At 43.4% G+C, this 27,923-nt stretch overlaps 2 protein-coding genes across 10 annotated transcripts in view; one reads left to right on the top strand and one right to left on the bottom strand.

Annotated features, from left to right (window-relative positions):
* DCDC2 (doublecortin domain containing 2) overlaps positions 1–13,244 on the bottom strand; it is a 123,979-nt gene extending 110,735 nt beyond the window's left edge. For 5 of the 8 annotated variants that reach the window (XM_045002839.1, XM_045002845.1, XM_045002847.1 and 2 more), the window contains exon 1: positions 588–732. The gene's annotated coding sequence lies outside the window, so the exon portion shown is untranslated. Of the gene's footprint in view, positions 1–565; positions 733–11,910; positions 12,000–13,146 lie in introns of those variants that run through there. The other 3 variants (XM_045002842.1, XM_045002843.1, XM_045002841.1) reach the window with 3 other exon arrangements.
* Positions 4,889–27,125, top strand: MRS2 (magnesium transporter MRS2). 2 transcript variants are annotated; one of them, XM_045002850.1, is made up of 12 exons: positions 4,889–4,948; positions 12,986–13,040; positions 15,751–15,824; positions 17,427–17,463; positions 18,278–18,390; positions 19,078–19,251; positions 21,285–21,415; positions 22,030–22,146; positions 23,148–23,300; positions 24,398–24,515; positions 25,407–25,520; positions 26,333–27,125. In XM_045002850.1, exons 1-12 carry the CDS (start codon positions 4,904–4,906, stop codon positions 26,441–26,443), a joined length of 1,242 nt encoding a protein of 413 aa, XP_044858785.1. In that variant the 5' UTR covers positions 4,889–4,903; the 3' UTR covers positions 26,444–27,125. The 2 variants fall into 2 exon arrangements, with proteins under 2 accessions (XP_044858785.1, XP_044858784.1); XM_045002849.1 differs by lacking the exons at positions 4,889–4,948; positions 12,986–13,040 and adding an exon at positions 13,388–13,604.
* The last annotated feature ends 798 nt before the right edge of the window (positions 27,126–27,923 follow it).

Here is a 27,923-nt window from a genome sequence, read left to right as displayed (position 1 = left end):
AGGACGGCTGCCAGACTGCAACAAACCAGACAGATTAAGCCTATACACACCAACCAACTCAGAGCTGGGCGAGTAATGAGAAAAGGAGGGGAAGGGAGGGGGCTGAGTCACAAATATTTTATTTGGAAAAAATTGCATGAAATGTGTGACTATTTCAGAATTATTCACCAGACCCTCTGTAATGGGGAGGGCGGAAATGTTTTAGATAAATCGCAGAAAACTCGCTGAATAAGTTATCTGGTCTGTTTCATTTGCCTATCTCTGTATCAACTTAATTACATGGAAACAGTTAGCACCTCTTAGGAGCACAGGAAGAATGGACCCCTTAGGCGGCCCTGTGACCAGCAGTAGGTGCATCATTCAAACACCAAAAGCCTGGCAGAGGGAAGAGAAACAGAAACCCCAGTGCAGACAGGGGACAACGGTAATTCAAGTCAGGAGTGACAGGAGGTGAGGAATGGGAGCAGGGAGCAGCACCTGGCCTGGGGGAGGCCCAGCACACGCACACGCGCGCACGCACACACACACACACTGTATGTGTGTGTGTCTATCTCTCTCTCTCCACCTAGCACTCAGCTCTGAGCCACCTGGCACATCATATTGCTGCACGCTGGACACTGTTGCTGAGTGTGTGTCTCATGCTCCTCTCTGGGGCTCCCGAGGGTGGGGAGAGAAGGAGGCACCAGCCGAGGCAGTTGGTTCTTGCTGTTGTTCAAGGAGCTTCTTCTGGGGGCGGGGGGGAGAATGTTGTTATTTGCCACAGTTTCCATAGCGACCCAGGTAGCTCCAGAGCAGGGGGAGCATCGATCCACTGCAGAGAAAGAAAAGAGCACTGCTGCAGCCCCCAGCGGGGAGGGAACCGGTGTGAGCCTGAAGGGGTGGAGGAAAGCTTGTGAGAACCCAAAAGAGGGGAGCGGGGGAAGAGAGCTTGTGTGCACTTGAGGCGGCAGGGGAGGAAGGAGATGAACTCTAAGGGCTAAACTTCAGGGAGAAGTTTAAAGTCACCACACCTCTGGCAGGACACTATGCAATGTCACAATTCCCATCAACTCTCATGGACTATGTCTACACAGCAACAGGAAGCAATTGTAGAGACTGAGACAAGAGAATACAGCCATGCTGCATTACAGCAGCTCAGTACTGAGTTTATTGTCTTCATTATTATCTTCTTGTTATTTAAATAAACAATATTTTCTCCTCTGTAACAGACCCCCCCAGGAGCAGAGACTGTGAGAGTCCCCTCTCATCATACAAGATGTACAAGAGAGGGTGAAGGCTCCTTCTTCCCTCCCCACATATCCGCACACAAGAGCCGATCTATCTATCCATTCGTCCATCCCTCTTTTTGAATGTTATCCATACTAGGGAAATTCTTTTGAATTAAAGTATTTCTGCCACTGTGAATAATAGTTCAAATACCCAAGATACACTGCACAAGGGAAACCTCAGACTTCATTTTACTTGTTAATGTGCTTCAAACTTATTCAGACAATCTAACTTCAAATATTCTGGTGTGATGTAATGCTTACTCCTGTATCTGGGGTGAAATCCTGCCTCCATTGAAATCAAAGGCAAAACTCCCACTGATCTCAGTGGGGCCAGGATCTGACCTCCAGTGTCTAGAAGCAACGGCGTTGAGTGCCTTAGAACTGTGGATGGATGCAGCAACTCATGAAGCACTATCTTCTCATTGGTGCTATTATTCTTTACTTACTGTTACAGATCTGATAAGAAAGGCCTTTACTGATTCCTCTTGTTTGTTCTACAAGGAGATAATGTTAAAATGCCTATTCTGTTTTGAGATACATCCCTTAATTAACAGTTTGCACAGAATCAGTTTCCATGTCTTCAAAATAAGAGACACTCAGTTACATAAAATATTGCTGGGAGGACACATTTCAAAAGAAGAAGGGCTTGGTCCTCAGCATATCTTCACTGCTTTGGGTTCCTGGTCCAGGACTAGGTGCCATGGTAATACAAATAAATAAATAAAATAGTAATGATGGGAGGATTCACTAGTTAGTAATCAATTCTGCAGCCTTTACTTGCACAAGCAATTCTCCTGACGTTATTGGAACTACTTTCCTAGGTAAGGATTGGGCCTTAGAGTTTGTACAGTGATTCAAAGATATAAAGTGCCATGTAATTGCTAAGCACTATTGTTAGACTTGAAAAGGGGCAAAGGAAATTCCCTTCACCATGGAGACTTGGCTCTCTCTTTTAAAAAAATCTATATAGTGGGGAAAGACTTTGCTGGAATAAGAAACATCTGAAAAACAGCCCCTTCATTTTGCACTTGGCATCTCTTCCTGGACTCCTTTTTTATAGGGATTAGTTTACTCATTCTCAAGAATAAAAGAGACTTTTATTGGACTCCTTTAAGACCAGATTCACTAAAAACTCCACTGATGCAGCACAGAAGCAAGGACAAGCCACAACAAATGAAGAATGGGGTGGGGTGCTCCTGGGGTATGAACGATTAACAAAAGTGGGGGTTTTGGTTTGTTTGTTTTTTACCTACTCTGATCTGTGAGTTCTTAATTAGGGCTATATTTATTTGGTGCCAGCGTTTGTCTTTTTGTTTGTTACTGGCATCTGATGGTTTCTCTTTATATGACATGGACAGTCTATGTATAAAGCAACTGACACACTGAAAACCATTCTGTATTTATATAATATATATTTTCTGATTTTTTTCCTTTCCTGGTCTTCAATTATTAAGAACATTCACGACAACTGGATTGGATCTTTGTATCTTTTTGCTGCTTATTCCTCATTTGAATTCAAAAGCATGACTGGGCCATAATCAAGATATCAGTATGGCTGGGACCAAGTTCTCTGAATATAGAGATTAAAAAAATCAGAGTGTGTGTTGGTTTGTTGCCTAGATCAGCAGTACATGTAATCACGTATTTCGTAGAGGGATGCTCTCCATATGGCTATGTAAGTCTTTCCAATTAAATTATACATATAGTGTTGTTGCTTTTTTTTGCCTTCTATGGTCCTCCTACTGCCTGAATGGGCAAGGTCTGTTGATAACACAAAGTGTAAGTCCGCTCCTACAATGATCAAGTAAGGCAGGAGTAAGCTCATTCCTGCAAAGTGAATTCACTTTGGGTAGATCGTGTTCCCTAAAAGTGTGGAGCTTTCTAACCACTCCTGCACTAGGACACAGTTGCCCTAAACACCAGAAATAATCCATTCCACTGCGAGAAGTAACTTGGATCCTCTAAGAATCGAAATGGCTTCTGTTGAGCTGGAGACTGACCTCCTGTGGGATAACATCAGCCAATCAAAAACACAGAAGAAACCATGTGACTTGCCCAACGTAGCCTGTCCATCTGAACCAGGATTGAATTCAAAACACTCCATGAATAATAGCCTGATAAAGTCTGTGGATATCCTAGGGCCAATAAAGTTTGCAAAAGCAATCTATAGAAGGTATTGAGAAAAACCAACCTAACACAAACTATTCATGGTTTACAGACAAAGTTAAAGTCAGGCCAGTTAATTTTGAGTACTTTTGACAAATAATTTAATTCAACACAAAACAGTGATGTATATAACATACATATTAAGAATCCAGTTCAACTTCCACTAAAGATAACAGAAAGACTCCCACAGACTTCAGTGGGTCTAATATCAGACCTTAATACAGCATTCATCTTAAATTACTTATAACTTTTCATAAATAAATGACCCTTTGGAATGAAATTTCCCTTTCTTGTTTTTAATCAAAGATGATTTCTGGTGTGTACAAAATTTGCTAAAATTCTTCATGGACATCTTTGCGTTATCCAATCAGAATATAAGATGTTTTATAATAAGAATGTTTTATGCTCTGATTACTCAAATGTATAAAAAGAAAAACAAATTTAAATGTCTCATGGACTTACTCAATGAAAGCAAATGCTTTGATATATTTGGACACATTTTGATGACAAATAGCAAAATGTGTATCTTGAAAATAGCATGTGCTAGCAATGCATGATTTTCTACTACATTTTTTAACACTATGTGTTGCTCTATCCAGACCACTGCACAATGAAACACTGTATAAGCCAGTTAAGACTTTGACCCTACTGGACCTTCCACAAACCCTGGCTAGTAGGAACTGTAAAGCCTGACAGAGATTAACAGAAAATATATTATATTTCATCTAATTTCTTTTTTGCTTGTTTTTCCCATTGTTTGTTGCAAGATCAAAATGGCTCCGTTCCTTCACACCTAGAGATTGTTCAATATAATCATCATTTTCTAAACTGATTTCAACACACATGATGATCAAAACATACAGGAATTTTTCTCTTGCTTTTTATCTCAACTTTTTATGAAGGAAAAATCACCCCCTGCTGTGAATTGCCAGGAAGGCAGTTAACCATTATAAGAGAGTAATTTCAGGCTGAGTGATGTCAGACATACTATTGTTATTGGTTAACAGTTATATTCCTCCACTCATTTGCAACTTCTGATCTAATTTATAAAGGGGAAAACTGCATAGTAATATTACTGTCCTCCTATCCAGTGCTCTCTGGTAATCAGATAGTTCACCCAGATATGAAAAAACATGTATAAAGCATTAGTATTTTGTGTGTAAAAGGCAAAAGGGTGATGACCTTGATACTGTCTCAGAGTCAGGCAATGAGGTATAATCTGTCAACCAGTTTGTCAGCTATTCAGTGCCAGATTCAGCCATCTGTGTTGACCTTAGGCCCAATTCTCACAGTCACACAATATCGTTTTACAATGCACTGGCAAAATGGAGGAGCAGAAACAGTCCCAAGAATACCCTTTCTGCAGGGAATATCCCAGCTGGCACAGTTGACATAAGGGACAAGATGCTCATCTACTCCAGCCTCCTTACATCAGATAAAGGAACCAGAGCTGCATAAAGGGGCCCAGTATGGAGGAGATTTCCCAGTGCAGGCTCTGCAGAAGCCAACTACAGGCAAGTCTTATCTTACGTGGGGGTTCCGTTCCGTGGTTATCGCGTAAAGTGAAAACCGCGTATAGTCAAAATTATATCCCCAAGCCCTTTAAACCCTGCCCGCAGCTCCGGCGGCGGGGCCGGGGGGGCATTTAAAGGACTCCACCGGGCTCCCTGCCACCCTTTAAATGCCTCCTCCGGCCCCGCCACCGGAGCTGTGGGCAGGATTTAAAGGGCTCCGCCGGGCTTCCCGCCGCGGTGGGGAGCCCGGAGGAGCCCTTCAAATCCCGCCTGCAGCTTTGGCAGCCGGGCTGGGGCTGGCATTTAAAGAGCCCGGAGCTCCATGGTGGCTGGAGCCTTGGGCCCTTTAGTTCGCCACAGGGGCTACCAGCCACCTCTGCAGCTGGGAGCCCCCTGGGTGATTTAAAGGCCCTGGGACTCCCAGCCACAGCTGGTGCCCCAGGACCTTTAAATCTTGAAGCCACGCCCCCCACGCTTGAGGCCATGCCCCCCTGACTCCGGCCGTACACGTAAAGTTTAAATTGCGCATGTTAAATGCACGTAAGTTGCGAGAGACCTGTATAAGCCTGCCTTCCACCACAAATCCTGGCATACCAAGCATGATCGTGGTAGCTGGGGGAGGTGAGACATGTTATGGATGTGTTGCAGAGATCCTAGGCACTGCTGCAGTCCATAGGCCAGTGGTTCCTAAACTGTGAGGTGTGCACCAGGGAGGGGGGGCACAGCAGGACCCAGGAAGGGAGCACCACCCAGCCCTGCTCTGCCTCCAGCTCCACTCTGGCCCCGGCCTCAGCCACCAACTCCCGGCCATGGCCCCAGCTGCAGTTCTGGCCTGACAATGACCCTGCTCCAGGACCCAGCTCCGATCACAGGCCTTCTCCAGGCTGCAGCCCCTAGCCCCAAGCACGGCCTCAGCTGCAGCACCAATCCCGCTTCCAACTGCAGCCCCCAGCCCCAAACTGACTCCCAGCCGCGGCCCTTGCCCCAACTGCAGGCCCACTCCCGGCTGCAGCCCCGACAGCGGCTCCACTCCTGGCCATGGCACCAGCTGCAGCGCTGGCCCCACTTCCAACCACAGGCCCGTTCTTGGCTGCGGCCTCCGGGTCTGGCCGTGGCCCCTAGCCCCTAACTGCGGCCCCAGCTGCAGCTCTGGTTCCGACCGCAGCCCCACTCCCAGCTGTGGCCTCCTCCCAAGCCTAGCGGGGCCCCCATTTCCAGCTGCAGCCCCACTCCAGGCCGCAGCCCTGCTCACAGTTCTAATTGCACTGTTATACAATAACAGAATACCAATTTAAATGTATTATATATATTTTGGATGTTTTTCTACATTTTCAAATATATTGATTTCAATTATAACACAGAATACAAAGTGCACAGTGCTCACTTTATATTATTTTTATTACAAATATTTGCACTGTAAAAAAGATAAACATAAGAAATAGCATTTTTAATTCACCTCATACAAGCACTATAGTGCAATCTCTTTATCATGAAAGTGCAACTTACAAATGTAGAATTTTATTTTTTTACATAACTGCACTCAAAAACAAAATAGCGTAAAACTTTAGATCCTACAAGTCCACGCAGTCCCACTTCTTGCTCAGCCAATTGCTAAGACAAACAAGTTTGTTTACATTTACAGGAGAGAATGCTTCTTGCTACTTATTTGCAATGTACCTGAAAGTGAAAACAGGAGTTTGCATGGCACTGTTGTAGCCAGCGTTGCAAGGTATTTACATGCCAGATATGCTAAACATTCATGCCTCAACTTTTTACAGTGCCAATATTTGTAATAAAAAATAATATTCTGCATTGTAATTGAAATCAATATATAAATGCAGAAAAACATCCAAAAACATTTTTATATTTATATATAAATAGTTTTTCTTCATCAGCTAAATACTGATGTACACCCAGTTCTCTAACGGAGGATAGAATCTGTCCCCATGTGCATAATTAAGATAAACACAGAACAGATCATCCTTTTTGGATAAATAATACACCTCTACCTCAATATAACGCTGTCCTTGGGAGCCAAAAAAATCTTACCGCGTTATAGGTGAAACCGTGTTATATTGAACTTGCTTTGATCCACCAGCATGCGCAGCCCCGCACCCCCGAAGCACTACTTTACTGTGTAATATCCAAATTTGTGTTATATCGGGTGGCGTTATATCAAGGTAGCGGTGTATTTGAAAAAATAATTGGATGCACCATGGCATACTTGTGTGCACTGTGAAACAATTATTGAATGTTGGGAATCATTAAGAAAGGAATAGATAATAAGACAGAAAATATCATATTGCTTCAATATAAATCCATGGTACACCCACATCTTGAATATTGCATGCAGATGTGGTCACCACATCTCAAAAAAAATATATACAGTAACTCCTAGCTTAACACTGTAGTTATGTTCCTGAAAAATGCTACTTTAAGCGAAATGATATTAAACAAATTCAATTTCCCCATAAGAATTAATGTAAATGGGGGGGGTTAGGTTCCAGGCAAATTTTTTTTACCAGACAAAGGACATTATACAGTATAAGTTTTAAATATTTTAAACAAACAATTTAATACTATACTATACTCACCAATGATGATTATGAAGCTTGGTTGAGGCAGGGACGTAGCAGGGTCGGGGGCTTGCCCCGTTTCGCCCACCCGGCACTCCTGCTGGGGAGTAAGGACGGGGGCTTGCCGGCTCCTCAACTGGAACACCGTGTGGGCAGAGTGGGGAAAGTCCCCGTGCTCCAACCCTGCTCCCCAGCAGAAGCGCCAGGTGGGTGGAAGGAGAGGGGCGAGCCAAACAACCTTACAACAGAACATTGCGAGACTTTAAACAAGTATGTTCTCTAATAGATCAGCAACCTACTAACAAAACAATGTTAACCGGGATGACTTTAAGTAAGGAGTTACTGTATTGGAATTGGAAAAGGTTCAGAAAAGAGCAACAAAATGATTAGGGGTATGGACCAGCTTCCATACAAGGAGAGATTAATAAAATTGGGACTTTTCAGCTTGAAAAAGAGATAACAGAGGTCTATAAAATTATGACTGATGTGAAGAAAGTAAAGAAGGAAGTGTTATTTACTCCATCTTGTAACACAAAAACTAGGGGTCACCAAATGAGATTAATAGGCAGCAGGTTTAAAACAAATAAAACAAAGTATTTCTTCACACAATGCACAATCAACCGGTTGAACTCTTTGCCAGAGAATGTTGTGAAGGCCAAGACTATAACAGGGTTCAAAAAAGAACTAGATAAATTCATGGAGGATAGGTCCATCAATGGCTATTCACCAGGATGGGCAGGGATGGTGTCCTTAGCCTCTGTTTGCCAGAAGCTGGGAATGGGTGACAGGGGATGGATCACTTGATGATAACCTGTTCTGTTCATTCCCTCTGGGGCACCTGGAATTGGCCACTGTCGGATGGACTATTGGCCACTGGACTATATGGACCTTTGGTCTGACCCAGTATAGTTGTTCTTATGAATGATGGGAATCTAAATTTTACATTACTGTCATTTAACTATGACATGTTTGTCAGACAGTAGCAAGTTGTATAGGATAAATCAGGTTGTCAAAGCCATTCAGTCTTGATTCAAAGGGTGTAAATCAATTAATACAAGACAAACAAGTGAAGTCAGTGCACAGTATGCTCTTACATCAACTCTGAGCTTGGTCCTAATAATGAAAATGAACAACAACAAAATGTACTGAGAGGGTTAGTGTAAAGTTATCAACAGAAGAGAATTTAATTTCAGTGCACTCGATTTTGCTAAATGGAACACCCACAATCCTTTCTTAGACTCACACTGCTCTGCGCAATGTATCTAAAAATCAGTCTGAGGAATATCAGCCGGTTATGTACAGCTGCAATTCTGCAGTAATTGGACTGCCTTCATTGACAGTTTGAAGTATATATTATGAGGCACTTTGACTCATTCACACTAATTGGAAGAAATAAAACACTGATGCAGTTGTAAATTTTAAAATCTATGCCACAGTGATTTCACTCACTTATACAATTCCCAAACCAAAAATGCCATTTAAAATATAATTAATTTTGTAAACACAAATCAACTATTTGGGGGGGAGGGATAGCTCAGTGGTTTGAGCATTAGCATGCTAAACCCAGGGTTATGAGCACAACCCCTGAGGGGACCATTTAGGGATCTGGGGCAAAAATCTGTCTGAGGATTGATCCTGCTTTGAGCAGGGTGTTGGACTAGATGACTTCCTGAGGTCCCTTCCAACCCTGATAGTCTCTGATTTTTTCCCAAAAATCCTCATTGAAATGTTGTAGTTTAAGCCATACCTGTTGCTGATTCCACTTGTCAGCAACATGGGGTTTTTTTTAGTGCATTCAAGACTTCTGAGAGATACCCGAGGGAATAAGCAGGAGAAACTTCATAAACTTTTAGGCAAAAACCCCAGATGGACAGCTTAGGTGGGAAAGAAGATGAAAAAACCCTCTTTCATCCAGTTCTGAGGAGTAGCACCAACGGAAAGGGAGCCAATTTGATCAAGGCTTCTTAGGCAGTCAGTAGTTTCTGATTTTTTCACATAACAGAAGCAAGTCTCAATTAAATGTGAATTTTATGTGTTTTTAATTTTCTACAGATTCTCTCTCTCTCTCTCTATGGCTATTTCCTTGCAGGGCATGAATTCTGTGCTCGTCCATTAGGCCCTCATCTTGCAAGCTAAAGGCAACCATATTTATTATATATGGGGGGCAGCTTTGAGCTGGACCCTTTCCTTATTTGACAGAAATATGGTGCATTCAATTTTTTAAAAAACCAATACAATAGACCTGCCCAAATGCATAACCATTGCCCTAGATCAGTGGTTCTCAAAGCCAATCCACTGCTTGTTCAGGGAAAGCCCCTGGCGGCCGGGCTCTTTACCTGCTGCATCTGCAGGTTTGGCTGATCGCAGCTCCCACTGGCTGCGGTTCGCCGCTCCTGGCCAATGGGGGCTGCGGGAAGGGCGGCCAGCACATCTCTCGGCCCGCGCCGCTTCCTGCAGCCCCCATTGGCCCGGAGCAGCAAACCGCGGCCAGTGGGAGCCACAATTAGCTGAACCTGCGGACGCGGCAGGTAAACAAACGGGCCTGACCCGCCAGGAGCTTTCCCTGAACAAGCAGCAGACCGTCTTTGAGAACCACTGCCCTAGATGCACACCACCTCACAGGTCTGCATTCAGTTCTGAATACTAAAAAAGAAGCTGTAATCAGCACATCAGTAAGCTAAGCTGACAGTTCATGCCTATCTTGAAAGTATCAAGGCTCCATATATCTCTATTACACAGCAACATTTCATTACATCATTATATTACACATTACATTACAACAATGCTCAACTGGCTATTGTTGAGTTCAAGGTGTTGGCTTCATCCTAAAGCTATAAATGTGTCCTGTTTATCTGAAAAGACACCTCTCCAGGCAAGACTGCCATAGTTGTAATCAGTGTAGGTCCTTGAGCTATGTCTACCCTTCTTTAGGCCTGATTCTTCAATTCATTATTTGTGGGATGACCTCTGTGCCCATGGAGAACCCATTCAAGATAATGGGGTACCTCATGAGTGCCAGAGTCCACCAGCATGGAACAAGTTGCAAGATCTGGGCCTCAAAGGAGAGAGAGATGCTAAGCATTCTCCATGACTCTAGATTTACTTGGTCTACCAGAACCAAGATTTGTTAACCTTGTAGACCAGGGGTGGCCAACCTGTGGCTCCAGAGCCACATGCGGCTCTTCAGAGGTTAATAGGAGTCTCCTTGCACAGGCGCTGACTCAGAGGCTGGAGCTACAGATTCTAACTTTCCTGTGTGCTGTGGGGTGCTCACTGCTCAACCCCCTGCTCTGCCTCAGGTCCTGCCACCACTCCAGCCCTTACCCCAAGGCCCCTGCTCCTTCCCCCAAGCATGCCATGCCCTCGCTCCTCCCCCCTCCCCACCAGAGCCTCCTGTGCACTGCAAAACAGCTGATTGCGGCAGGCAGGAGGTGTGGGAAGGGAATGGGAGGCACTGATTGGCAGGGCTGCCGGTGGGCTTGAGATGGGGGGCTGTTGCTCTTTGGCAATGTTCACTGGTAAATTCTGGCTCCTTCTCAGGCTGGCCACCCCTGTTGTAGACACTCTGTAAAGCTTGTCTTTTTCCATAGGTATTAGGAGAAGGAGGTGCTGGAGTCATTGGTGAGACATATGGAACTTACAATTAATATAACTGTGATAAGCAAATATTTTATATGAAATCATGTGGCCTAATGATATTTTTGCTGTTGATTTTAGTTCTGACAGTCTATTGTTATTTATTATGAAAACATCCAGGGGAATGGATGGATAAAAGAAAAACAAACCCAACATTTTTCCCTTTTGTCCTCATGCAAATTAAAGAAAATAAGCTTTCCTTTTATAATAGCTACGGATTTCTTTCAAATTTGCTAAATATAATTTCCAATATAAACTCTTTAAATACTCCCCCAGTGTTTTCTACTTATTCAGGTGCTTCTCTATAGATCCTACATGAGTAGCAGTCACTTCCAAGAAATGGTGCATGTTAACTTACTTTCCCATTCTCTTGCGTTATCTTCTACAGTGCCTGGTATTGCCATGTTTTGTTTTGTTAAAGTATCCTTGGCATCCAAGATTATTAAATTCAATACTGTTGTACATACTGCCACCTACTGTGACCCAACAAAATTAAGACTAAAAGACTGGCATTTGTTTCAGTGGGCTTTGGATCAAGCCTTAAACCAGCAGCCAAATTCTGCTTTCAAATGCATTTGAGTTCAAGCTGGAATAACTCCCTTGACTTCAGTATATAGGAACTGAAGAATCACTATATAGGAACTGAAGACTGTGAACCTGCTTCATCATGGCTATGCACCTTGTGAAGTCATTTACACTTGTGCATACTGACTGTAAAACATTATCATTTTGATTTTTTATGTTTCTTACCCCTACATACCACCATAAATGTCTTCAAAAAGGGGCGGTAGCAGGAGAACTGGGAGCTGGCTAGCGTCAAATTCTGCTCTCCGTTACACCTGTGTAAGTTTAACGTAACTCAATTGAGATCAAAATTTGGTCCTGATTCAGTAAAGCACTTAATGCATGTCCTTATGTCCATCTCTATTCAGGATAACACTTAAGCAACTAAACATATGCTTAAAATTAAGCACATGCTTAGGCACCCTTGCTGAACAAAGGCCACAGTTCCTAAAGGGATCACAGCTCAGGATATTTTTGCAGTTTTTGCTTCTAAGAAATATAGTATAATAACCATAAGCAGCAGCCGGTCAACTGAGGCTCATATTTAATTAGTAATCTAAGTTTCCAGCTTGGCTCCACTTTCTCCATTGAATACTATAGTACAGGAATTTCTAAGTGCAACATTGATGATAGGATATATTGCTAAAGGGTCTGGTTTGGGCAGGAGCATTTCATTAATTCAAAACTACACCTCTACCCTGATATAACACGACTCAATATAACACAAATTCGGATAGAATGCAGTAAAGCAGTGCTCGGGGGGGCTGCGCACTCCAGCAGATCAAAGCAAGTTTGATATAACACAGTAAGATTTTTTGGCTCCCGAGGACAGCGTTATATTGGGATAGAGGTGTATGTGGTTTGAGTACAGATGAAAGAAAGGGAATTCCTTTGCAGTATTTTCATTAGACCTTTGTACACAACAGAATATTTAAAAAGCAGTATTTGGTGATGGGAGTGGAGGGGTAGGTTACTGAGGGCCTCTCCACACAGAGTTGTTCCTGTTCAGCCGTTAGTGTGCCCACAAGTGGACTCACTCAGGAACAGCTTTAAATTCACACCCTAATCTAATCCTTCCTAACTTTCAACTGCAGCTAAATCCTAATTTAACTTGAGCCTCAATTGACCGGTTCATCTTGGTGCTTAGATGTATGTTCAAAATGTATTCGGTTGATATGCTTACAAGATGTTTGGTTAGGGCACAAGAGCTGTGCTGAACTCAAACTGGGAAAAAATTAAGAACCTCCCATGTCATTGTCAGGTGCTTCCCCCATCCCAGTCCTGCTGGAGAGGGCACAAGAGCGAGATGCGAACAGGTGGGTTCTCTCCCGCCCAGCGGGGCCATTAACTCTCAGCGTGTGACCTTGTGCGGGTCATTCAGCTTCTCCGCGCCTGGCCCAAGGGCTCCAGTCAGCCCCTTACCTTGCGGAGCGGCCAGGCCCGAGGGTGCTGCCCGGGGCTATGGAGCAGTGACTGATCGGCGCGGAGAAGGGCAGGCGGTGGGGCGCCCGCCCGGGCACCTCGGGCTCGGCATTGCGAGCCAGCGGGCTGCCTCCGCCCACGGCCGGGGCTCTGCAGCACCAGACCCCGCCCCCGTGCTCCGCCTCCCGCGTGTGTGCAACCGGGCGGGCGCCTCTGGGGCCTGCAAGCGGCCGGGAGCCCCCCACAGAGCCGGCCCATGTTCCGCCGCTGGCTCCTCCCCGCCTCGCCGGGCCGCTACGGGCGGGGGAGCTGCCGCCGCCTGCTCGCAGCAGCAGCAGCCTGGGGGGCGCGGCGGCTGAGCGGCGGCGGGGGGCCCTGCTGCGCCGCGCCCGGGCTTGGGCAGCGCGGGCCGCGGCTGGGGGCCGCAGCTCCCCGCGGGCAGCCGTGGCGCTGGGCAAGTAAGTCGTGCCCCGGGCGGGGGGCACCGCACACGGCCCGGCCGGCCCTGGTTGCTGCCCGGCCGGGGGGGAGGCGGATCGGCTCCGGAGCGAAAGCCCCACCTGTTGAGTTACCCTCTCACGTCACCCCCGGTGCCTCCCCTGGGCGTTTTTCCTGCTCCTCGCCCCGGGACTGGGCTGCTCCGGCGTAGGGAGAGCTGGCTGCGGGGCAGGGGCTGGCCCCGCCGCGGGGAGAGGCTTTTCTAAACCCACAGCGGCGCTAATCCTGCAGCCAAGCGCTCACCCCACTGAGCAAGCCTTAAACCCACGGGCACGGGTCTCCACTTCCTAGGGTGACCAGGTGGCCTGCTAGTTGGGGCTTTGTCTTATATAGGCCGCTATTACCGTCCACCCACCCCCCCTCCCGATTTTTCACACTTGCTATCTGGTTACCCTGTGGGGTGCACAGTTATTGTTCCACCCTGTTCAGGCCTGGAAATGGGGCCAGGGAATAGGTAGGTAGTTATAAGTCTATCAGTGTGTGTTTTAGGGGGACCAGATAGCAAGTATGGAAAAATCAAGACGGGAGGGGGGGGGGGAATAGGTACCTATATAAGACAAAGCCCCAAATATCAGGACTGCCCCTATAAAATCAGGACACTAGTTAGTTTCTGAATCCATTTGGCACTTACAACCTTTTTTTATATCTTCCTGAAGTATTAGGCCACAATTTCATCTCTATGTGCCTAAACCTTAAATCAATGGCCTGAATTTTGGAGTTGTGGGTGCTCGGCTTCTTTGAAAAGTAGGCTGCTTTTATTTAGGTGCCTAATTGTAAATAGTGGACGTGATCCTGTAATTGACTGCTTGGGAGCTGTGTAGTGGGGACAATTAAGGCATAGGGGTGTCCCCCACACAGTCAATGGCAGGATTACGGCCATTGCTGTAATTTCCAAACTCCTTTTCCAGTAACATCCAACTAAACCACAAATAGGTTTATGTCTACATAATTAACAGCTAACTAAGAAAATGGACACAGTGCTCCTTTGAAGTTTTGGCTGAGCCTGTCAGTCATTTACCAATAGCCCATGCAGTATGAAACACAGATTAAGGCCTTCCATCCTGCAAACACTTACTTTTTACAGGTTTCAGAGTAGCAGCCATGTTAGTCTGTATCCGCAGAAAGAACAAGAGTACTTGTGGCACCTTAGAGACTAACAAATTTGTAAGTCTCTAAGGTGCCACAAGTACTCCTGTTCTTTTCACTTTTTACATTTTAAACAAAGGGTAGTCTCGCTGAAGTCAGTGGGACTACTATGCACAAAGCATGTGAATGTTTGCAAGGCCTTTCTGTTAGGTAAGGAGGGGAAGTGGCCTAGCAGATAGACCATTGGCCTGGCACAGGAGACCTCCATTTTATACCCTACTCTGCCACAGGCCTACTGGGTGACCTTGGACAAGTCACTTTGCTTCTCCGTGCCTCCATTTTCTTATCTGTAAAATGGCATAATGATACTGACCTGCTTTGTAAAGCACTGTGATCTACTGTTGAAAAGCACTATCTAAGAACTAGGTGGTATTATTCATTACCATAGTGCACTAATAACTCATTTGCTCAACAAATGTAGGCCCCAGTCCCTGCAGTCAACTTCATGCAGGTAGACTTGTAGAGCTGCACAGAGCTCGTTGTAGGACTGGAGTGTTATTCTTTATTGCAGCTGCTTTGTGTTCTTAAAGGATACTCCAATTTAATCTAATTTCTATTTTTTTACCTATTATTGTTGCAAGTAAAACAAGATTACCACAAACAGGTGGAAAGGAAATGTGTTTACTTTGCAGACTTGATGGTACTTTAGGTATAGTTAGTTTCTCCTGTTTGTATGGGTCTTTCACACAACAGTGAGGAGAAACATTCTGAATAAGAAAACTGGTCGTAAAGCCACAAACGTTGGCTCAAGGAATTTTATTTATATTAGAATTTAAGTTGACGATGCCTCTTAAATCAGCTGGGTTGTTTGTTTGGTTTTTTTTTTAAGCGAAATTGTATTTAACTGGGTTCCTTATGACAGTTTTCCACCTAGTGTGCAAGAGAAGAAAAAAGTATGTATTTATCAAAAGACCGTGTGCTGGTAATAGAAAATTATAACTGCCGTGTGTCTTTCTGCAGATGAACTGGGTCGACACTCAGCGACAGAGGCCTCTCAAGCCACCTTAGCCAGCGTAGTCCCTGTGTTTGCAGTGGTAAGTGTATTGAAAGGTTTCAACAAAGGACAATTTTTCCAAGCTAATCAGCCTGTGTTTTTCTCAAACTATTATTTGACAGAACTGGTCATTGTCCATGATGCGTTCATAATGTGTGGCTATTACTAAGTAACTGTTTTAAAAACCTTGATTTGAAGGAAAGTTATGTTTATGTCGATATATTTGCAACAGGAGTATTATAATATGCTAGCAAAATACCAGGATGCTTTTTTTATGAGAAGATAATTCTTGTTAACTCACAATTTAATCATGAAGACACAGTTTAACTGTTGAAGAATTTTTGTAAAATACATGCTTTCGCTATTAAAAATACACTATTTTTGCCTTTTTTTCTCATTAACGTAGTGGTCCCCAACCTTTCTGTTGCAATAGTATATTCATGTTCCCAGAAGAGTGTGGCGGGCGCCCAGCTGCCAAAATACCGCCAAGAACCGGCATCATTGAGAAGCGTTGCCGCCGAAATGCCGCCGAGAAGCAGCAGCATTTTGGCGGCGACACTTCTTGGCATTGCTGCATTTTGCTGGTTGTCCGGCGGAAGCGCTCTCTTGTCAGTAGGCAGGCACAGATAAATGCCCCGCGAGCACTGCGTTGGGGACCGCTGTATTAATGTCATGGAATGTGGTAGCTGCAATGCAGGACAGCCAGTGGTTGAAGGAAGAATATCTTTTTGTAGGTGTGCAGCTGAGAGAAGATGATGTGATCCCACATGAAAGCAGACAGTTGAGAGCATTGGTACACATTCAGGCCCTGATGCTACAATGAGAACCACATAGTTGTTTCCTCTTATATACTGCTACTAGCTTTAAAAAAAAAAAAATTATGAATAGCTCTTGAATAAGCTACATATCTCAAAGCAAGAGTGCAAAAGCTTTGATCAAATCAATTCTTGCGGTTTTTCCAATAAAATGACTTTAAGTTTACAGAAAATACTCGTTATGTTAATACCTTGGAATATAAATGAAAAGTAAATAAGGTGTTAGAAACAAATTATTCCTTGCTTTGTTACATTAGCATGCTATCTATTCTTTCACTTACACATAGTGGAATTACACAGTAAATACCATTCAAAAATCAGGGAGTGAATAGCCCCCCCACTTTTGTTGCCCTTTGCCTTGTAAATTGTTCAGTTAAAACAACAAGATGAAACAACAAAATTTGAAACACAAAATGTAAAGAGCTCCTCTTGTGCCAACACAAAAATCTCATACTCTGTTTAAAAAAAAATTCTTCCTGGGAAGTTGATATCAGTGCGAGCCAAAGATATAGTTATGAACTTAATTGGTGTATGTCTGAAAAATATTTTAATAGGTGCTGCTTTCCAGGTACCATGTGTAGCATCCACATGTTCAAATGACCTGAAATACGTTGTCTAAGGCGTTCATAATTACCTGAGAAGTATTAGCAGAGATGACAGAATAGCATAACTTGCCCCTCCTTAATAAGTGGACTGATTCACCCCCACTAGAATTCAAAGCAAATATAAGCAATTTCATACAACTCCTTTCCTGTATGTTATAGCAGCTTTTTTAGAACAAAATACCTACTTCCGTGTTTTCTTTTTTCTCTTTTTCCCCCCTTTAGATGAAATTTGACAAGGAAGGAAATATTACCTCTTTTGGTAGGTAGAGTTTTCATTTTCTTTTCCTATTTGCTCTTTTGTGCAATATAGAATTTTCTAAGTGGAAATTTATACTGGTTCAATTGAAGAAGCTTTTCTGGGTTTAGATAACTGTCGGTGTTGCAGCATTTCCCTTGGTTTTACTCGTCTATTCTACACAAACTCTTACACCACATTCATCAGAGTAGAATCTGAGCACCTTCCGATAGTGCATTAAGCAATATGACTATCATCTCGTGTGGTTCTGTTTTGCTTTCATCCTTTTCCTCTTTGTCCCAGTTCACCACCAGTATATTTTTCCTTCTTGGGATACCTTTGTGACATGACACGTGCTTGACATGAGCTTTGCTAAAGTGTTCTAACATGAAACTTACTGTCTTTGCCTGTTACTTTGGTTACTTTTAGACTTTTCTTTATTAAATAAAAATAAAATAAATAAATAATTGGAGATATACCAATCTCCTAGAACTGGAAGGGACTTTGAAAGGTCATTGAGTCCAGCCCCCTGCCTTCCAATTTTTGGAAGGCAGGACCAATTTTTGCCCCAGATCCCTAAGTGGCTGCCTCAAGGATTGAACTCACAACCCTGGGTTTAGTAGGCCAATGCTCAAACCACTGAGCTATCCCACAAAGGGAGTTCTCTTCCACCCAAGTTATGACTATTTTGCTGTGTTAGAATTTTATTGGATGATCAAGGCGGGAAGTACTGTCAAGTTAGTTTCTTTCTAAAACTGCAAAACAGACTAATCCATAATTTATAAAACATGTTATTTTTCCCAGATAAGATTTTTCTTTTTAAATGTCTTCTTGGCAGAAAGAAAGAAAACAGAATTGTACCAGGAACTGGGTCTTCAAGCTCGAGATCTAAGATTTCAGCATCTAATGAGCATTGCAACTAGAAACAACAGGATTATCATTAGAATGGAGGTAAAGTGATATTTTTATTTTCATTAACTTCAGTGGGTCTTAAATCTCTTTATAGGTGTCAATAGATGTTAAAATACACTTGAACTATGTCTCAGTTGCCAATTCAGTCATGTTCTAGTGAGATCCAGGGCCCTTTTAATACTGGCTATCTGTGGCCTTGCATATATTATTATCCATCTGTCCTTACAGATAACTCTGGCACTGAATATCTAGCAAGCAGAAGCACTTCATGTTGCACTTCAAAATAATGAGCTCCTTGTCTTTTGTAGAATGGCCGTCTCTATTCAGGAGGGCCAAAATTTTTCCCTTTGTGGGCATGATGAGAATTTTTAGAGGCACAGGATGAGCACAGCTAAAAAAATTTGGAGAATCTTTCTTTCTTCCTGTCCTCCAGTAACACCAGAGGCCTCTTCGAGTACACTAAAGGAAGTGCTTCCAATGTCAGTCCAGTCCATATACTTCAGGGGTTGCGGGGGGAATGACAGTGGAAGATAGACACTTGGGTACCCTGGACACGAGTGTGGCATAAAAATCTAGGTAAATAAAAAACAAAGCTTATCATAACAGTCCCCTTATGGGAAGTGGTTTTATAGAAAACCGAATTCTGAAATGCATTAAGTGTCAATGAGAAAATTAGAAACCTTCATAAAGTATTAACTGGCTGCCTAACTGCATTCTCTTTTTCAGTTTTTGAAGGCTGTGGTAACACCAGAGTTTCTTCTGATACTAGATTATCGCAGTTTAAATATGGAGCACTGGCTGTTCCAAGAACTTGCGTCTCAGCTGTCTGGAGACGGGCAGCTAGTTACATATTCCTTGCCCTTTGAATTTAGAGCCATAGAAGCAATACTGCAATATTGGGTGAGCATCTGGTTACTTTAGCTACTTTTGAAAATGTTGTTTCATGGGAATGACAGTATAATTTTCTATTCTAGAAATATTTTGGGTTTGCTTTGGGCTTGGTTGTTTTTGTTGTTGTTTGTTTTGGTTATGCGGGATCTAGGCAAACATTTAGCAGTGAGGAGAATTAACTATTGAAAGAACTTACCAAGGGGCACGATGGATTCTTCATCGCTTGGAGTTTTTAAATCAAGATTGACAGATATATGCTGAAACATAAAATTACGTTTTGATGTCGAAATTACTGGGGGAGGTTCTCTGGTCTGTATTATGCAGTAGGTCAGACTAGATCAGCATTTCTCGAATGCGATCACCAGGGGCTTTTCTTGTGGCCACAGCCTCCTGGGCAGCGACTGGGTGGGGGGGCAAAGCAGTGGCCTGTCCCCCAGGGCCATCAGCAGAGGTTGGATCCTGTCGTTCCCCCCCCCCCCCCCCCGGATCCATGAAGAGCAGACAGCCAGTGATTTCCCAGGGGCTGTGGGGCTCGGACTTCAGCCTTGGGATGGCGGGCGGCAGGCTCCAATTGTGGGACTTTGGGCTTTCGCCTAAGCTCCCTCTAAGCTGTGCAGCAGGCTATCAAGGGCTGCGCAGGTGGAGAGAGGCACCTCTCCTGCGGCCCCACCCCAGCCAGGGAAAGGCATCTCTTCCCCAGGCCCCAGCCCCAGAGCTGCCCCAGTCAGAGAGAGGCACTTCTCTGCCCCAGCCCCGGAGCTGCCCCGGTGGGGAGAGGCACTGTCCCCCACCCCCGGGCTGCTGTGCCGAGAGAGCTGCCTGGTCGGGGAGAGGCGCCTCCCTGCCACAGCCCCGGGCAGCCTGCACCCCAAACCTCTGATGCCGCCTCACCCCAGAGCCCGCACCCCCCCCACACAGACACCAACCCACTGCCCTAGCTCTGAGCCCTTTCCTGCACCCCAAACCCCTCATCCCTGGCCCCACCCCAGAGCCCAGACCCTCAGTCAGAGCCCTCCCCCGTGCACTCCAGCCCTCGGCCCCACCCCAACTCCATATTGGGGCAAATAACAAAATTCATTCCACAGAGATGTAAAAAATTAGAGGGAACATTTGGCTCTAGCCCTGGACACTGCAGCAGGTGCTAGTCCTGGGCTCACCACCCGCCTGCATCGCCTCTGGCCCCCATTCCCTGCCTACCCACCTCCCCATCCAGGACTTTCAGTCCTGGCAAGACAGGAGACAGTAAGTCTGCTGTGAAAATTGATATTTGTGTTTGTTAATATCACTTTTCACGCTCTCCCAGCTAGTTAGTAAGTCTGGTGTGAAAAGTGATATTAACAAACATCCAAATACCACTGTTCACAGCAGCAGACTTACTAGGTAGCAAATCTTTTTAAAAAAGCAAAAGAAATGACAACAAAAAAAAGATAAGAATGTGCAAAACCACTTTATTTGTGTTTCTGTTCTGCTTAGGTCCAGTAAAGAATAGAGACAACTGTACAGTATTTTTATTATTGAGTCTGAAAAAATACCCTATAAATTACAATGATTTGGATATGTATAGGTGCATATTTATTTGTTTTTCATAAAGTTAATTAAATATTTTAGGAAAAATTGTCAGAGCGACCACCAGCAAGAATTACTGGCAGCCGCACTTTGTGGCCACCAAAAAAATTGTTGAGAGACTCCCTGGACTAGATGATTATGATAGTCCCTTCTGGCCTTAAAGACTATGAATGTTAATGGAAATGTGACACCACTTAAGGTTGACCAGATTTCAGACACATGAACCTCATACCACGTTTATTCAGTAGTTGGCATGATGTTTCAGTTTTATGTAAAATTTTGTTCAAAAACTATTGCAGTGGGTAAACTTTATCTTGTTAATGTTAGCTGTATTCCAGATAGCTCCTATGTATTGAAAAAGTAGATTGCATACCTGAGTGTAACAGTGAATTCTGTGTTCAGTGTGAGGAGTCAGTTGCCCAAACCCTTCTAAAAGGATTATTTTAATTCTTATGAAGGATCATGTTATTATCTAGATCAGCAATCTGCAAGGGAGACTTAACGTTTTGCAACCTCAGATCGTTGAGACGCTGGAAGCTCTAGTGGATCCCAAGCTACTGTCTGTGGATAGAAGTAAACTACACATTTTGCTACAAAATGGCAAGAGGTAAATAAGAGTAAGCAATGGGGAGCATAGCTGAACTTCAGAAAATTGTGTACAATATACATTTCCTAGAAAACTACTTTTGAGTTATGCAATTTATTTGTCATTGTAAATTCAAATGTATGAACTATCTAGTTGGAAAAAAATGAAATCCCACTTTGGGATTTGTAGTCTACCTTCTAAAACTGTGTATAATGCAAAAAAATTAGTACTAGGCAATTTAATATGTTCATTGTAATGTAAAATTAGGAGCTGAAACCACTCTTCAAACCATTTGAGTACACGTGAACTTATTGGGCTATGCTATGTGTCAATACAACAGACGATACAATTGTCTGAATCAAATTACTTGTTTCTCCAAGTGCTCATGAACCCTTGAAATATGCCCAGAATACACTGCTAAATCCTTTTCAGTTAAGGTTTTGGTGATTTTGGGGCAGTTGGTCCCAGAATGGACCAGTACCGTGGCTAAATGCAAAATGGGGATTTAAATTTTCTAAGAAACTCTTCCCCAGTGACTCATTCTGGCAAGATCCAGGGAAAATGAAAATATTACCTCTCTATGGTAATGCAAATGGGATTGCCTGATTGTTTATGCCTGTTTGTTTTTTCTTTAGTTTGTCAGAATTAGAAACAGATCTTAAAGTTTTCAAAGAAACAATCCTAAAAATCTTAGATGAAGAGGAATTAATAGAAGAGCTCTGTCTAACAAAATGGACAGATCCACAAGTATTGTAAGTAAAGTTGGGTAATCCAGAACACTTTTTAAAATGTGTCTTGTCCAAAGACAACCTGAATACCAGATTAGATTATTTCTCTCCCCTCCCCTCAAAAAAAAAATCTATACAATGTTTTTAAACCATAATGCTTTACCTCTTTTTAAAAGGTGTTGTATCCCATCGCAGTGTGAGCATAGTGTTAGCAGCATTACTGATGTCTTAAAAATACAAGAGGGCCGTCGTGGCTCTCAGAGACCTCACTGTTTGCCTAGTCAAAAGAAAGATCCAAAAAGTTTACTCCAGAAACTTGTATGCCTGTTGTAGAGCAGGTGACTGGCTAGGTGCTCTGGGCCTTGTGGATGCTACCAGGCACCTATGATTCATTCAGTAGGACTGAGATCTCTCAAACTTCAGGAAAGGGGATAGTGCCAGCAGTTTCACATACTGACTGTTATGCTGCTGTCATCAGTTCCTGTGTCCACAAAATGCTTCAACTAAAATGCTTCAGTTATTGTCGATGTGCACCTAAAAAACACGTGTAAGTGCCAAGTAGATTTCAATATTATGTATACAACTTAGCCCTCACTGTATGGGGGAACAGAAGGGAGTGTTAACAGCATCACTGTCAACTTCCACATTTGAGGGCACCAGAAAATTAACAATCTCTCTTAAAAATGTCACAATGTGATGCTGGGACACTAATATTTATACATTGCCTGTGCATGTTTATAGCTTGGCAAATGTTACCCATTTTACTGACCAAAGTAACTGACTTTTTTTGCTCTTCAGCTAATAGACATTGGAAAAGCACGTACCTTTTTTTTGATGACACTCTTTGTAATAGCAGAAGTTCCCCATGTGCCTAACTGGATTTTGCAGCATTGTTGTCAAACAGGACTCATGCAGAGTTTTTCCCTTATCACTTCATTCTGGGCCCATGCTTCAGAACATGTAAACATGTTGTTGATAAGCACATTGCTGATCCGTAACTAGAAAATATAAATTGTTGCTCACAGTGAGGAGAGCATGTCTGGAATTGACCATGCAGAGGAAATGGAGCTGCTGCTGGAGAATTATTACAGACAAGCCGAAGATCTCGCTAATGAAGCACGTGAACTCAGAGTATTGATTGATGATTCCGAAAGTATCATCTTCATCAACCTGGACAGGTTAACTATCCTTCTGACACATACTACTTGTTATACTGCCAGAAGCTTTGCAGAAATTGGTGCTGGCTTACCCTTTTTTGAATTCGAGTCTGAGAGCAGACCCTGGGAACCAAGACTTGGAGGCGCTCATTCCTTGTGGTTCTGGGGAGGTAATAGTTAAAAGAAATACCCAGATGTTCATGGGGAAAATATAACTTATTTGTAAAGAATTGCTATGTAATGCAGCAAAACTGAAACTTGAATTGACTCTTAAATGTAGGTTGCGCTTAAGTGTTGGTGTCTGCCTTCAAGAACATGCCCCTGGTTTTCCTGGGTCACATCTTCTGCTATCCAATAAATGTTGCATCTGCACCAAGCATGATGGTACAGTAATCAGCTTAGTTTGCATCAAATATTTAGCTTTATTAAGACTAAACTATTGTAAATAAAAAGCTGAAATTCGTTATTACGCACTAATCAACTTTCAGTTTTCTGTATTTAAAAATAATTTATAGTCTTAACATCTTGAAGGGTATCGTATAAGCTACTGTTGAAAAGCAGTGTATGATATTCTCTCCTCCTCCTTAAGTGGGGAGTTACCTCAAGAAGCATTCGGAGTGGACACTCCATCTGGAGGCCAGCAAGAGTTGAGAAGAGGTGGATGTGGAATGCCCCAAAGTAGACTCTGCTTTACAGTCCACAGCATTTTCTGACCCTCTGCTTCTTTGTAAGTATGCTTGCAAGGTAACAGTAAATGTTTCTTTTAAATAATCATTTATAAATTCCTGTAGTTAATGGTAAGAAAACAAAATGTAAGTTTCCATAAACTTTTACTGTTACTTTACACACATACTTACAACAGGTGTGCCCAGATGTCATGGATCCTGCTGATTGCAAAGCAGAGTCTGCTTCCTGAGAGGTGCATTGCTGCTGCAGTTTCAAAACATCTCTTTGGAGAAAAATCACCTGACACACTAGCTCTTGTTTCTGTGTTGCCTAATACCGGTGTGAGTTGCTCTGTCAATTTGTTCTGATGTAATGCATCCTGCATAAAACTTTATTACTAGACAGCAAGTAAACATCTGTGTTCATCTCCTAAATCTTTCTCCCTTCTTCAGCCACCGTAATGTGATGATGAGACTGAACTTACAGCTGACCATGGGGACTTTTTCTCTTTCTCTTTTTGGACTGATTGGAGTAGCCTTTGGTATGAACTTGGAATCCTCCTTTGAAGAGGTGAAAACCACTGCTGCTTTAAAACTGATTTTATAATTACTGTCAGACAACACAGGTACCAATGCACCTGACTTAACCCAGGTTTTCTGTTAAGTATAACACTCTCTTCACCGATAAGACTCCAGTTTTATACTGGTGTAAAGTGAGAGAATTGGGCCCACTGATTCCAGCTTTAGTGCAATGACTTTCTTTTGTCGTGAATTAGTTCATGACTTGTTCAGTAATGACTCTGCTGCAGGATATTCTTCTGGATGATCAGGAAGAGTAATGTTCCAGGAGGAAAATACTGTACTTGGGCATGGTGGCTGACAATAGGCATGGTAATGTTCACCCATTCATACTTCTGAAAGGTCTTGGAGTTTGTATTAGAGTCACTTTCATATGCAAAGGTGTAAATCAGTTAAATAATTTTCTAGACTTCATGGTGGAGCCATGACTCCACTGTAAATTAAATAATTACACTTAGATTGCTGGTACCTATCACACTTACATGCATTACCTTAAAAAGGAAGAGATCTTTCCCCTTCCTTCCCTCATCGCCACCTTCACACAAAAAAAATGAGGTTGGGGGGAGATCTCTAAATTCTTGGTAAAAACCAGAGCAATCTTCGAAAGGAACCATGCATGGGCTAGTGTGGTAGTGAGGAACACTAAAGTCCAGAGACCAGCACACCAGTGCTCTGGAAATGATGGTGTATCAAGTGGATCACTTTGCCTTGCAATAACCCGGAATCTTAGCCAACCTTCCCCAGCCAAGGAAGTTCACCATACTGTGGAGCCTTTGGAGGGGATGGAGAGGGGTTTAAATTAGAGATGTGGGAGGGAATCCACTGAGGACCCTTCTTACACAGAAAGAGCTACATGATTAATGGCTATTTTTTCCATTGCTAGGACCACAGAGCATTTTGGCTGGTGACCGGGATTATGTTTTTGGGAAGCGGCCTTATCTGGCGGCGTTTGCTTTCATTCCTTGGACGGCATCTAGAACCTTCACTACCTCCCCAAGTACGTATGGCTGGCTAAAGAGGTCCACTGCATTCTGTGTGCACAGTACCACTGCTACTTCCTGTGTTCAGTGTGTACTATCGAATTTGTAATGGATGTGATCAAGGAGGGGTGGATGGGACACAACTTCCACTTTTATAGAAGTAATTGGTGAAATCCATGTCCCCAAACTTGGGAGGGTGGTAGGGTAGGCTTCCCTAAGCAGGCTTAGGGGGAGCACAGGACAGGGCAAAGGAAAGTTGTGACACCTAAGATGCCCTGCTTCACGCTGCAAGTATTTGCTGCTGCCAGAAGTGACGAGGCAGGCAATCCCTTGAAAACTACTCTTAGTGTAACTGGTAACAGGAGCGGCTCACATGTACATGGCTGCAACCATCCTTTCTCTGCTTCTATGGCACTCAACTCAGCGATGCTGCTGTTCCACTCCCCCCATCCCACCCACTCGTCCCTTCCCCTCACCCAGAGGTAGCTTGGTGCTGGAGAGGGCGAGCTATAAACAAACAAGTCCTGGATAGCAAAGATCACAGGTGGAGCTGGGTGGGGAACAAGAACAAAAGACTAGACTCAAGAGCAAAGAAAAAGAGAGGGTGGCACTTGTGCTGGGGCCTGGTGCCAGGGAGGCAGCCTGACCCAGCTGTTCCTCCTCAGACGCACTCCAGAATCCTTTGTGCTGACTTTCATAGCTTTTTTCAAAGCTTGATGACACTTCAAAGGAGGCTTCCTGAGAACTGGCCGGCACTTGTATGCTCCACCCCACCCCACTTTTTTTTTTCTTTTATAAATAATCATTCGCTATTATGTGACTTGCCTAGGTGCCCACATTGCTGAAAAAAACTCATCCAACAGCTGGAAGGACTGAAGTAAAAAATGACCTTAAAACAGAAGCCTTTATGTCAAGCAGAAGCACGCTGACAAATCGATAGAACCGGAGAAAGCAACTGGCTTTTTTTGTTACATGGAGAACTGTACACACACTTGCACAACTGTTTTCCCTATAGTAAAAATTAAGAATTTTTAAACTCATAGAATGTCAATCTATATCTTATGCACAAAAATGTTTTTAAAGTTGATTTTTTAATGGCACAAAAGTCAGTAAATGCAGAGAGAAGATTCCCATAGGATCCTTAATTTTTTTCCTCATGTGTTACACTAGAGGATTTCGCTAGACTACAGCATGATGCACAGTTTGCAATTTGAGGCTCTCACGGTTTGAGGTCTTCCATCCAAGGACTGCTCAGGCCCAGCTTTCATTAGTTAGGTGTTGACAAGATTTCAGCCTAGGGCAGTAGAGCTAAAGATAGAGACTAACATTAAAAACAAAAACTGCTATACCTCAATAGGAACTGGTTTGATTTTTTGAAAATCAGGCTACTCATTCAGGAGCTGATAGCTGGAGTTAAGAGCCAAACTTTAGGGTTGTTGTTTTTTTCCTTTAGTTTTAGTTTTTCAAGGTTGCATTCACTCTCTAGAGAATAGGATACCAGAAGCTGGAATCAAACTCACATTTCTTGCAGAGCACTAGACCGGCACAGCCAGACCAACAAATACAGAAAACTGCTTTGTTTCTGTTACATGAAAAATAAACAAGTTTTTGAATGTCCAGTGCTCACCTGTTCAAAGACTACTCAGGCCCAAATGTGTTTTTTAAATCAGAACAGCAGGCCCTTTCAGACTGGTAGCAGATGCACATTTCAAGCATGCAACCACTGCCCTTTCAGTTGTAACTGACTAGATGTATTTACACGTGTAGTATAACACTTCCTTATTCGATTAGTAAGAACTTACCTTAGGGCCTGATCCAACTCCCATTTGAAAAAGAAAAGTCACACTTTTTTCCTGACCTGACTTGTTTCCTTTTCTCTCTTTCTGAAGACATAGATGGCCGGGATCATGAAGCATACCGCAGTTGTCTTGCAGCTGGTTTCATTACTACACATGGTGGATGAGATTAGGGGCAAATGTGGGGTGAAATCTGTGTGCAGGTCAGGGGAATGGGAGGTAGTAGCAAAGTTACATGACTATCAAAGAAGTGCTGATTTGATTCCTGCGATGGTGGAAGAGTTAAACACCTGCTACTTCCACCCACCTGCTATTTGCATCTCCTGAGGGCCTTACCCCACTGTGCAGAGTGACTGTAAAACCCTTCTAGATCAGAATGGGAACACTTACACCTGTGCCAAGTACAGTAAGGTAGCTCTTTAGCCAGCAACTTAAACATTGTGTAAACCACTGCCCACCTGACAGGCTGAAAAATTTATTGTAGCAGCAAAAGCGTAATTCAGTGCTCAGGTGAACAGAAAATGGAAATGAGAGAGTTCAGAAATTGTTATACTTCTGCAACCCTGTGGTCTTTCCAAAGTAAAATCCTGTGTGGCATCTAATGATTATCAACTAACTGATTTA

The sequence above is a fragment of the Mauremys mutica genome, chromosome 2 (genome assembly GCF_020497125.1).
Source record: "Mauremys mutica isolate MM-2020 ecotype Southern chromosome 2, ASM2049712v1, whole genome shotgun sequence".
NCBI classification, from domain to species: domain Eukaryota; kingdom Metazoa; phylum Chordata; order Testudines; family Geoemydidae; genus Mauremys; species Mauremys mutica.
The sequence above is the reverse complement of the archived record's forward strand: the minus strand, read 5'-3'. Positions and strand labels throughout refer to the sequence as shown.